Here is a 12506-nt window from a genome sequence, read left to right on the forward strand (position 1 = left end):
TCTCAAAGTGATGCAAGAAGAGCAATAGAAGTGCTTAAGCTTGTTACATACTAATTTTTTGCAATATGACGCAAACGTCAAAAGATGGAGCTTAACATTTCTTTACATTAACAAATAATTTGAATTGAAAAATGTGGATGCACTTCTTAGTGAAAAAAAAACAAGTTCAAAGAATGGAAGGTGATGTTGAAAGATAGAAAGCAAGTAAAAACTCTTCTCATGGTTGTCCAATTGTCAACAAGAGCAAATGCTTCATCATAGTAAACACCTCCTTGCTCAAAGCCTCTTGCAACTAACCTGGTTTTCTACAGTCTGCTATCACAACTGTTCTAATGCAGATTGGACGGGTAGCATTAATATCCAAAGATTAACATTAGATTATTATTCTTGATGCAAAAATAAGCATGACCTAATGCATTGCCATTATGAAATATATACAGCTCACCGGGCTCCCTGCAATTGTCGAAAAGAGAAAATGTTCCATCATAGTAAACAACTACTTTGGTTTTGTACAGTCTTGTTACCACAGTTGTTCTAATGCAGATTGGACGGGTAGCATTAATATCCAAAGATTAACATTAGATTATTATTTCTCTTTGCACATTATAATAATTCTTGATGCAACAATAAACATGACCTATTGCATTGTCATTATGAAATATATACGGCTCACCGGGCTACCTTGAGAATCAGGTGATGAAAATGCTTTCCACACCAAGGTCTCTTTGGTTAGTAAGGAGGTTATATTTTCAATTTCCACATTGAATTCTAAGTAACTTAAAATCAATTCAAAAGCTCAAAATATAAAAGCAGTCCTTCAGCAGACCTTTAGTAATGTGGAAAGCTTACTGGAAAGTACAATTTCTGAAAAAAAAGCAAGCCTAGATAACTCGATTTTACATTGAGCTCTGAATGAACAAGAATTCCAGCCAGTTTTTTTTTGGGAAAAAACTCATCTTTCACAATATTCAATCAGAAGGCATTCTAGAAAGAAGCTATGCACAAATTTAAAGCAACTGTAATGTATTGACGGAAGCTTGTAGATAAACAAAGCCTCACTTTGCAGGATACGTTGCAGTGTGGCTCTCATGACCCAATAAAAACTCCTTAAAAACAGTCCCGAGCAATTCCTTGAAAACCACAAAAAATGTCCATCTATTTCAAAGAATAACTCTCCTCTATCATTCCCTTTTGGCAACTGGTCTTGAGTGAATTCAAACTGGAATTGTGAGCTCCAACAATCTTGGAGGGCCGCATCATGAGACAACATCAGAAAATAGACTTTCTGGAAATTCCTCAGGGCTAGGTCGACTTTCTGGACCTGAGGGGCCAGGTTCTTTACGTTCTTCAGGAGAGATTCTACCCATACCGGCCAGTTCACCCTGAGGATACCTCCCAAACCTCTGTTCTCCAATTTTAACCCTTGAAAACATTTCATTTAGATAGTCATCATCTGTTTCAGTGGCTGTTAATTCCTGAGGAAGCTCACTATCTTCCTCGTCTGCTGCCTCCTTTTCATCTTTATCTTTTGCTTGTAAACTCCATTCGATTACTGCCTTTATCTTTTTTTCTAGATCAGGAGGTAGCATCGAGTCACCTAGTTTCTTGTAAGATCCTGCTATGCACCTCCTTAAGTACAACAGCCTTTCACTATGAAGCTTCCTTTCAGGTATCTTGAGGAGATATTCGTCAAGCCCACCTGCACGGTCCATACAACGAAGAGCATGTGTGGTGACATCCAGCCACACATATCTGTCTAGACCAAGACTGAAAAGTCGTTTTTTCTGCCGGTTTGGTTTCCAACTTCGTCTTGACCTGTTACCCAGAAAGTAAAGACCAATATTATGCAATAGTCTACAAAAATATCCAATGCAAAAAGAGGAATATAGAACTGAATATCCAACTGTTCTGAACTGCAAAGTTGGGGCCTTCATTCAAACTGGGGAGCTCTGGGCCTTTTGATCCCTTCCCTCCGCATCCTCTCTGATTCACCTCACCTTTCGCTTTCCTCCTCCTCCCTAGATCCTACCCTTCTCCTTTCTACACACCCTTTCCTGTAGAGCTACAACAGCCCCTCGACACCATTCATAAACAACCCTTGTTGTTTGTTTTCCCCCCCTTGTAACTCCACAACTTGCTTCCTGCCCTTCATACTGAACCCTCTTACTTTTTGCTCCAGCTGTAACAGCCTCTTATCAGTGCCACTATCTGCAAGTGCCAAAATTCATCCTCCACTTGGCTTCATTTCCCTGCATTGCCACTCTGATCCATCCGCAAACTTATTTTTTCAAGCACCCCCTTTATAATGTTGTTACCGCTTTCCCTCTCATCTTTCTTGTTTGCAGATTCAGCTCCCATCTTATAAGATCAAACAAACAAGAAGCATGACCAAACTAAGCACATTTCAAAACACACAAAAAACTGTTGTAAACCTCATGAAAGTCATTTGCAAGGTAAAAAGTCGTGACTCCATTAGTATGTCATGAAAGTCATTAGCTCCTATGGCATCCCTACCAAGTTCATCCTGTCCAATGGTGCAACCATTGTGCGTGTCCCACTGCCATGGCTGAAATTCAAATGCAATGCAATGTTGCCTCCAGTAAAGTATTATGTTAATCACACATGTTGGCTCCACAATCTTTTTCTTCCTTTTCGAAGAGAATAGATGTACATATGCACATATGCGTGTGCGTGTGTATGTGTACAGCAGTGTCTCCGAGCCCGGTTTCCTACTGCTTGCTTTGGAAAGCTTACCTCCTCACTTGTGAGCTCCCATATGATGAGGACATGGCGGGAGAGGTTGACATACCCTGAGAGAATGAGAGGAGAGGGTAGAGTGAGAGCTGCCATGTGGGCAGCAGGCTGGCTGCCACATGGACAGCACTGAGCAGACAGAGATCCTGTTTAGGGTTTAATTGAGGCAGCCCAAAGGGTCCAATGCTTTCATGGGCTGGCTGTGTGGCTGCAAAGAGCCCAGCCATGAGCCCAAGTGAAGGGCACAACAGTGCGCAGTAAAACTGGTAAGAAAAGGGCTGCAAGAGAGAGAGATTATCTGGTCAACAGCAGACACGGGATCAGATACAGCATCCTCGAGCAATATAGCATAGTACACTGGCCTCTACAACAGCAGGAAGGGAGGGAAGACTGCCAGAGGTGGGCACCAGGTGCAGCAGCAGAAGCAGGCAGCATTGGCTGCTTAAAGAAGGCTCCACAACCAATCGACCGGTGCAGACAGGTTGGCTGGTCGGTGGAAAGAGTCTGGTTTGGTGCCTTACATTATTTCTAGAGGTGTTGCATAGTTGCACGAAACACCCGTTTCGTGGGCAGAAACGGAAACGCAGTTTCATAAACCCTGTTTTTCCCCTAAACCCTAAAAACGGGATTTCGGCCGCCTCTCTTCGTCTTTCGCCGCCTCCCGCCCGTTCCACTCCTCTTGTGCATCCTTGCTCCTCTCTCCACCTTCTTCAAGCTCTCTCCATCCCTCGGACCTCCATCCTTTGCTCTTGGACCTACCGTCACCTCCATCCTTCTCTGAGCTCTCTCCATCCTCTTCATCCTTTGCTCCATCTTCTCCATCCTGCAAGCTGCAGCCTGCAGCTTGGCAGCCTGCTCTCCTGACTCCATCCCTCCATCCTTCTTCTCTCCATCCTCTCTTTAATCTTACCTTCTACCTCTCCATCCTCCTCCTCTCCATCCTCCTTCACTTCTACCTCTCCATCCTCTCCATCCTCTTTTACCTCTATCTCTCCATCCTCCTTCTACGGTCTACCTCCCATCCTTTCTCACGAGTCACTTGTGACCTCTCCATCCTCCTTCTCACCTCTCCATCCTCCTCAATGCCGAGAGATGCTTATTGGGTCCATGTCTCCCTCCTGGATAGTTATAAAGGAGGCGGTGGCTCCAAGAAGTGGAGATGCAACTAATGCGGCATAAGCAAAACGGGGTCTGTCACACGGGTGAAAGACCATCTAGCAGGTGTTCCCAGCAAGGATGTAGGACCTTGTGAGTTTGTGCCTACTGCAGTGAAAGGTGGCCTAATAGAATGGAAGCGTGCGCGTATGGCAGCCTTGGCTGCAAAAAGTGGAGGACAAGGGCTGCAAGATGAAGAAGAGGCTGCTGACACTGAGCCATTGGATGATGCCAGCACATTGGGTTCTGCAAAGAGAAGTAGAGGGGTATCAACTACATCGAGCACGGGTCCTAGTGCCACAAGAACACCCTTGCCACATGGATCAATTAGTGTGGATGCTAGTGCGGGGAAAAGAGGATCACTCCAAAGGTCTAGCATTCAAGCACGCTTGCAAAAGCAAGCAGTGAAGGAGGCCACTAGTGAGCTCACAAAGCTCTTCATACAGTGTGCAATACCCTTTCATGTGGCGAAGACTACACGATGGAGGAAGGCCATGAGAGCCGTAAGCCGCATTGGGTATGAATGGGAAGGGCCTACATATGAGGCCTTGCGGACAAGAGAGCTAAGAAGAGAGAGGGAATATGTGGAAGACCAAATGAAGCCCTTGAAAGAGACTTGGAAAAAATATGGATGCACACTCTTATGCGATGGATGGTCAGATGCACGCAAGAGGAATGTGTACAATATTTTAGTGTCTTCTTGCAAGGGAACCATGTTCTTGAGAGCCATAGACGCTTCCACTGCACGTACGGTGATTACAGGGCTGTATATTTGGGAGCATTTACGGGCAGCCATTATGGAGATAGGTGTTGAGTATGTGGTGCAGGTAGTGACAGATAATGGCAGCAATTGTGTGTCAATGGGTGCCATGTTAGAAGATGAGTTCCCTAAGATTGTGTGGACACCCTGTGCCTACACATTGCCTTGATCTTTTGATCGAGGACGTAAGGAAGATACCTTGGATTGATGCCATCTTCTTCACAGCCCACAGTATCGTGAAGTTTGTCACGAAGAGACTCAAAGTCCTCAGCATCTATCGTGCTTACAGTGACCTTGAGCTATTGAAACCTCCAGCCACAAGGTTTACTTACATGTTCATAGTGGTGGAGAGGCTTGTGCGAGTGCGCCAGGGCTTGTTGCGCACGGTTGTGTCTCGGGAGTGGGGAGATTGGGATGATAGAGGCCAAGCAAAGTGTATCAAATTTTTTCGCATGATCATGGATGAGTCTTAGTGGAATCAGGCGGAGGCATTAATCAAATTGATTAATCCTATCTACATGGTGCTTCGCATCACAGACATGGAGGGAAGCACATTAGGGCTCTTGTACGAGTTTATGGACAAGATTGGAGAGGCCCTCAACAGAAACACTTCCCTATCGCCTGATAAGTAAGACTTTTTACTTTTGTAATATGTATAATTATTGCAGTTACTAAATGGCAATTTGTCATGAAGCCTGGAATTTTCAGATATATATTATGTATGTACTATTATCTATAGTCTATGAATTTTGCATGCATAAACATTCTAATTTCTTGTGGCATGATTTAGGGTTGAGTCCATCCGTGCTGTATGGAATAAGCGGTGGAATTGGTTCCACCGCCCAATCCATGCGGTGGCACATGTATTGCATCCGCTCTGGCGCAGTCAAGAGCAATATGAGAATGACGAGTTGGAGGAGGGGATGCAACAGTATCTACAAAATTGGACGGGTGGTGACTTGGAGATGCAACGAAGACTGGAGGATGAACTTCTATTGTTCCGCAATCACAGCCTCTCCTTTGGTCGACCTACGGCTAGGCTCCGAAAGACACAATTGCAACCTGTCTCTTGGTGGGAGAAATATGGCAACTGTACTCCTACTTTGGTAAGAGTCTAAGAGACAAGTTCCAACGCCACTAGTTGGAGCTTAGTCGTTAAGTAATTTGTAGTTTTATCTACTACAAATATGTTTAAAGTTATCAAGTTCCTGATACTTATCTCGGCTTAATTGGCTTATGGCAGAAACGCCTTGCTATACGTGTTCTCTCACAGGACTGCAGTTCCGGTCCTTGTGAGAGGAACTGGAGCACTTGGGCCCTCTTTCACACAAAGAAGAGGAACAGATTGAGCACGGCTCAATTGGAGCGGTTGGTGTTTTGTCATTGCAACCTCCGTCTCCTTGAGTTCACCGCCGGCTGCCCCGAACCTCGCCAAGTGAATGTAGACAAGGTGGATGTGGAGAAGATGAAGGCCATACCAGATATCCCACGGGAGGAGCTGGACATATACACCATGTTGTATGAGGAGCTGTCAGCACCAGCACACCACACACGATCATACACTCAACCATCTGGAGATGGTGCTAGTACTTCAGTTGCACCCGATGGTCCTGATCCTGATGTTGATGATTCTTCTTCAGACAGTGACACAGATGCCTCAAGCTTATCTGAGGACGCAGAGGATGACGATGACGAGGAGTCCATGGATGATGCAGATGATTAGTAGTCCTGCTGCTTTTTTTTATATCATCCATGGGTGCTTTTATTTTGAGTCTTGCATGACTCATGAGTCATGAGTCATGATCATGAAATTTGTGGATCATGAATCATGATCATCTATGGAGTCTGGACATTGAATACTTTCAAGTTTCAACTTGTGTGCTAAGTTTAAACTTTTAAGTACTTCGAACTTCTAAATTTCAGATTCTTGTAATGCCAAACTTGTTAGTCATGACTCATGATACATGTTGATTTCAGATTATTGAAGCATCATTCAAGAATTTAGAATCATAGAGGCATGAATCATGAATGATGCATTGATGCTTGAAGGCTGAAGCTGAAGCTTCAGCCTTCAAGTATAGATAATTGTAATTTGTATTATGTATGATTTGCACTCTATTGATAATTATATTATGTATAAAAAATAAATTTTTATACATAAATTGTATCATATTGCCGTTTCTTCCATTTCCGTTTTGGTGGGGCCTGGAAACTCTGTTTCTTCCGTTTCTTCCGTTTCCGTTTCGGCTGGTAACTATGAGGTGTTGGAACACATTTTCGCAAGATTTTAAATACAGTTTCTACCTTTATATCTACACTGTTTTGGCTGTACATCTGAGCTCTCTTTTCAGAACTTTCAACTAAAGCACATGTGTATGAGTGTTCTAGTCTCAATCTTGTGATCTCGGGGTATATCTTCTGCGGTGTGAGTAGTGTTGGCCCTACACAAGTAACCTACCGCCAAAGGTCATCATCCAGGGATAGCCTTGCTCGTGACACAAAGCCCAGAAGATCGAGGACCGGACCCTATCTCAAACTGAAGGGTGGAGTCCTTGCGAGGAGGAAGGGGTTCTCACATTCACTTGCGGTGAGTGCAGGATAGGCCTCAAGTCATCTACACCGAGCCATGGAATCCAACCCACTCATTCCGAACTTCGGAGAGCTGGGCAGAAGCAACTATCCAATATGGAAAGTGAAGCTTGAAGCCCTATGGTGGCCAGGGACATTTGGAGGGTGATGGAAGCACCGAGCCAAAAGCAGTTGATGCCATAGACACCCCGGGGAAGATACACTAAGTTGGCAGACCCAAACGGCGTGAGGGAGTGGAACTTAAAAGATGCAGCGAGGACCGCGCACTCAGTGATACCGCACATCCAACTGGCAAACACAGCGCACGAGGCATGGAAGACCCTGTAGGATCTCTACAAGACCAGGAATACAGGGAGGACTATCATGCTTCAGAACCAGCTGTTCAACCTACATATTGATGAAAAGGAGTCAGCCCATGACTTCCTAGGGAAGGTAAAGCTTCTCAGAGATCAGCTCGGAGCAGTGGGTCACAAGGTGTACAGTAATCAATTAGCCATGCTCCCACTCAGTAAACTTCCAAGGAGCTTCAGAGGGTTGGTGACAACTCTCACCGCTGGAGAATGAATGAGGCCACTCACTTTTGCGGAGTTGGGTCCCTTGCTGCTTCAGAAAGAAACTCAAATAAAGTCGTAGGATGGGAAAAAAAAGGATGGTGGCAACGAGAAGGCTTTCATAGCGAAGAGCAAAGGTGGCAAATGGAAGCCACAGAAAAAGAAAGATGCAAGGGTGAGGATGGCGATGCTTCTGAAGGTGACAACAAGTAAAAGAGAGAGCCAAAAGAAGTGCTTCTATTGCCACACTCCTCATTTGCCAAGGATTGCAGGAAGAAGGCGGCATGTTGGCTAATACAGCAGAAGCATAATCTAGATGAGTCCGGGAACATGCACATCATCCTCTGAAACACCTGGCGTGCTCCAATAGCAAGCAACAAGATGAATCTTTAGGATATGTCTATTCAATTTTCATTGAAGATTTTAGCAGTATGCCTTGGGACGCTTGCTTGTACAAAAATTCTCATTTCCTAGGATAATGGGGCAGCACAAAGGGACACCAAAGAGTGCTTTCATGGGCTGGCTGTGGGGCTGCAAAGAGCCCAGCCATGAGCCCAAAAGGAGTGCACAACAGTGCACATAACAGCACCAAGAAAAGGGCTGCAAGTGCGAGATTGTCTGGCGGCACCAGGCACGAGATACGGCGTCCTGGAGCAGATATGGTGCAATATGGTGGCCTGTACAACAGCAGGGAAGGGTGGAAAGACTGAGGTGGATAGCAGGTGCAGTACCACAAGCAGCCAAGCTTATATAGGCTCTGCAAGTAGTCGGCTGGTGCAGACAGGCTCACTGACAGACTAGTCCGCCAGTTTGTCAGCAAAGATTGGCTGGTCTGTGGAACTGACCAGTCGGCCAGTTCTGGGTACAAACAGCCCCATAAATAGCCCCATTGTGAGGTTTTCTTACTGGAGCAGAGTTCCAGCAATCCAGAGCACATCTAGGTGCACACCTGTAGATGGCAGGAGAGCACAAGAAGGTGCAGAGGAGCGAGCTCTGTCAGCCTTGAGCTCAGGAGCAGAACTTTGCAGGAGTGCTCGGCCTTGAGCAGCTAATGAAGCCTACACAGAGGCGTGTGGCAGAAGAGGAGGATGCAGCATACAGAGCCTAGTTTGGTGCCTTAACTCAGGGCTTGTTTCTAGAGGTGCTGGTACACATTTTAGCAAGTTTTTGTACAAGGTTTCTACCTTTATATCTACACTGTTTTAACCGTACCTCTTCAGATCTGTTTGTCCTCTTATACTCAAGTGAAACACGTGTATGAGTTGTTACTGGTCTATATCTTGTGATCTTGGGGTATATCTTCCATGGCATGAGAAGTGTTGGCTCCAAGCATGCAACATACCTATGCTTTTCCAAATGCATAGGCCCGGATCCAACCGTCACACCCCAGACCCCCTTGTTAAACATGTGTTCAATGCTCGAGAGTCGTACAAACCTTTCCCCAATGGGAGAACAAGACCTTATAGACAATCATCTACTCCTAAGGTCCATCTGTTGCCAGCTGGTCGACTCTGTCACTTGGGGGATTGTGATGTTAGAAATGACAACAGAGGGTACTCCCAGGATAGAATAGCCCAGGAATTCACACAGAAGTGTTTGACTATGGAATCCATAACTCAAAATACATATGTGCAAGCTAGTAAATAGACAATACTCCAACAGAGATATAGAACCAACAAAATATATTTCCGTCCAAAAGGACACAATACAAAAGGAGTCCAGAGTCGAATCATGGTCCTCTGTCCTTACCAAAAGGTGATCCTACTACCTCCGTGGCACTTGTAGATCCCTAAGCCTGTGTGCTCCTCGTAGAGCTTCTATAGACTTAAGTCATCATGCCTTTATCCTGCACCTTGCTGCCCTGAATGTCAGCCTGGGTGTGCAGCCAGCTATGTCTGCAGTATTCAGCTCCTCTTGGTCCTCCTGGATGTAGGCCCAAGACTTGCTGCTCCAGTCTGCTCCTTGTTTGCTGCTCTAGTGGATTCTTATGAGCCCTGAAGGCTCCCTTTTTATAGGGGCTGGTAGCCCCCCCCCCCCCCCCCCCCGCGCTTGGCCGACTGAGGGCCTATTTGGACCGACCCAGCAGCCCTAAATACCCGACCCACCAAGTCTGTAAATCCGACTGGGGGGCATCCCTTTCTAAGGCCTTTGCAGGCCCCACCTGGCCACGTGGCAGGCAGCCATTGGCCAAGGCTGTCCTGCCCTGCCCCGACCTGTTTCAGGCCTTATTCCTGGCCCATAAGCTTCTCTAAACAGTCGCCTCTTCAGCCTTGCTGTTCCGCCTCTGTCCAGACCCTGTTCCAGCCTTGGAACACCTGTCCATGCTCTGTACAGTACCCTGCGGCCCCCCCGTACTGGTCCATTAATTGGCGCAGTCAGTCCATACACATAAGGAAGGGTCCCGTGAGCCACAGGCCTCGATCCAGGCTCCCAAATCTGCCCAACACCCCGCCGTACTGCTGCAGGTGCCTGCATGGTACATCCATACATTCACAGGCCTCCAAGGAGCTCCTGTTCTACCCGGTAAGCTCTGCTTTGTGCTGCCCACACGGCAGCCCATGTGCTGCCCATGTGGCAGCTCCATGCACTCATGTTTTGCTCTATGTATGCTGCCCACATGGCAGCCAATGTGCTGCCCATGTGGCATCCCTACTAAGCCCTAAGTACACCCTTACAAATGGGGAAGTGACTTTTCCAACACGTGATCTGGATTCGAGAACATAGTGAGCATTAATTAACTTCACAGCTCACAACCAGTTGCCATTGCACAGTGCAAACATGTCACACGCATCTGTCAACACCCCGGTTTCAGTCGTCAAGTCCATGCCAAAATTTGGGGAAACCCAGAACCGGAACAGGCATCAGAGCTTGAGGATCCCATTCGGCACAAAAGCCCGTTTTGATTCAGGTGCTATTGGCTCCTAGATTGGTACTCGACCAGTTCATCCCCCCCGGCCCCTTCTCTCTTCTCTGAGGAAGAATGAAGGAATACGTAACCATTCATGTCTTACAAGAGACAAGCCAGGCCTCACACAATGTACCCGTCTCTATTTATGATCCAGGTGGGTATTTCAGGTCGTGTTCCATGTTCGTGGCGTAGCAAAAACCTAGTTCAGACTGATGTAAGTTTCGGCAATTTGCTAGATATTTAGATGCATGATCCTGTTGAGGATAACCAATGAAGGTTTTGCATAGTCTCGCTATGGAAATTTTGTACAGGGGTTTGCATATGATATTATTATCAAGCCTTGCCAGTTGTCTTAGACAAAATACCATCCAAGACCAAACAGGCTGAATTCACACCCTGATCTATAATACTCCCGATGCATTCCGTTCCGGAAGGAATCTCCTGTGGTCATCAAAACCCACAAGAGATGTGTAGCCGCTGCGTTATAGAGCGAAATAACCATCCAATGTCATAAATTCCAGCTCCGTCTATCGTAGCAATGCAATGATAGCGCCCGTCCAATCGAATACACTCTAATGCGCATTACGCAAACGTGATGTGCTTGAGACAATGAGAAAATCATCCGTGTTGATTTGTCCGGCAAACGCATTTCTCCGAACAGGTCAAAACACTACCTTCAACAAATAGCGAAACCGCGAGAAGAAGAAAAGCTTTAACTTACTTGTTGCCTCCATCTTCACTGATCTTGTTGCCAAACTGGATATGGCGTCCAGCATAGAGCCCTCTGAGGGCGCGTTTCATGACAATTTTCTGCTTGGACGCCATAGCTGCCTTCCTTGTGGCCCTGCTCTGCTTAATCGATTTGCATTTTTCAGGAGGGAACCTTCGTTCAACACAAAAGCCCTCTTGGCTGCTTACAAGGGTTTCTTTTAGACCAGGCGGGTACAACGTGTGGGAGTGTATCTGCAGGTCGTGAGTTCACGCCCCAGGGGCAGCTCACGTGTCCTTGTGCATCTGCTGGTCCCGAGTTCAAGCCACCTCAGGATTCTATCTTGGTCACCCAATACTGGGGCGTCCTGAGTTCAAACCCAAGCGGCACCTCAGGATTCCATCTTGGTCACCCCCCGTATGGGGGTGTTGTTCGCACCTTCAATTTCAGTACAACGCAAAAAAAATTCTTAGGACCCCTTCACGTGAAGGGCATCCTATGTGCCCATTCTTGGACACCTAAAATATTGGGATGGGCGAGTTGTCATGAGCACACCCTTTACACACGGGCGAATGCACCGTGATGAAAATGTAGCACATGAACTGGTGCGAAGCTTCGCTGTGGAGGGACCCTGGAACACTCTCTGACTGGTTGGTTGACGAGGGGGGCCGCCAAGCTTGGTTGCTCATCGAAGGGTGGCTTGTAGGCATGACGCAGCCACGTTGGAAGAGAGAAAAAATCGAAAAGGTTTGGTGTATAAGGGCACTTTGTAGGCGTGAAGTAGCCACATTGGAAGAGAGAGAAATCAAAGGGGTTCAGTGTATAAGGGCCGCCTGCTGTGGAAAGCAAGCTCTCCTATTAAACAACTTGGTCGCCCACACAGCTATGGGTACCTCTCAATGTATAAAAAGCCCAAGTAGGCGTGAAAAACCGGATCTATTCATGCACGATTTTCAATAGGTATGTTTTGAGGCACACTTGTACATGTAGCTTGACGTGTCAGCCAAGAAGTCCTTTAGCTATCAAGATCACCTGTTGCACTTGGTTGTAGACCTGGTTGCTCCTCGGGCACCTGTTCTT

At 46.4% G+C, this 12506-nt stretch overlaps 2 protein-coding genes across 2 annotated transcripts; one reads left to right on the forward strand and one right to left on the reverse strand.

Moving 5' to 3' along the window:
• Positions 1-911: 911 nt before the first annotated feature.
• On the reverse strand, positions 912-11747 carry LOC147880557 (Ribosomal L28 family). The gene is made up of 2 exons (XM_087370944.1): positions 11439-11747; positions 912-1815 (listed from the first exon to the last, which is right to left on the reverse strand). The coding sequence occupies exons 1-2, from the start codon at positions 11540-11542 to the stop codon at positions 1257-1259; spliced, it is 663 nt and encodes a 220-aa protein (XP_087227070.1). The 5' UTR covers positions 11543-11747; the 3' UTR covers positions 912-1256.
• Positions 2682-6392, forward strand: LOC147880558 (uncharacterized). The gene is made up of 3 exons (XM_087370353.1): positions 2682-2764; positions 5682-5775; positions 5913-6392. Exons 1-3 carry the CDS (start codon positions 2682-2684, stop codon positions 6390-6392), a joined length of 657 nt encoding a protein of 218 aa, XP_087226479.1.
• Positions 11748-12506: the final 759 nt, after the last annotated feature.

This window comes from Dipteris shenzhenensis, chromosome 32, assembly GCF_047967505.1.
Source record: "Dipteris shenzhenensis isolate YYH24624 ecotype China chromosome 32, Dip_SZ_1.0, whole genome shotgun sequence".
NCBI classification, from domain to species: Eukaryota; Viridiplantae; Streptophyta; class Polypodiopsida; order Gleicheniales; family Dipteridaceae; genus Dipteris; species Dipteris shenzhenensis.

Coding starts and splice junctions, on each gene's coding strand:
- LOC147880558 (XM_087370353.1), top strand. CDS start 2,682: ATGCGTGTGCGTGTGTATGTGTACAGCAGTGTCTCCGAGCCCGGTTTC. Junction 2,765..5,681: donor GAAAGCTTACCTCCTCACTT/GTGAGCTCCCAT, acceptor CCGCAATCACAG/CCTCTCCTTTGGTCGACCTA. Junction 5,776..5,912: donor GCAACTGTACTCCTACTTTG/GTAAGAGTCTAA, acceptor GGCTTATGGCAG/AAACGCCTTGCTATACGTGT.
- LOC147880557 (XM_087370944.1), bottom strand. CDS start 11,542: ATGGCGTCCAAGCAGAAAATTGTCATGAAACGCGCCCTCAGAGGGCTC. Junction 1,816..11,438: donor AGTGAAGATGGAGGCAACAA/GTAAGTTAAAGC, acceptor TCTGGGTAACAG/GTCAAGACGAAGTTGGAAAC.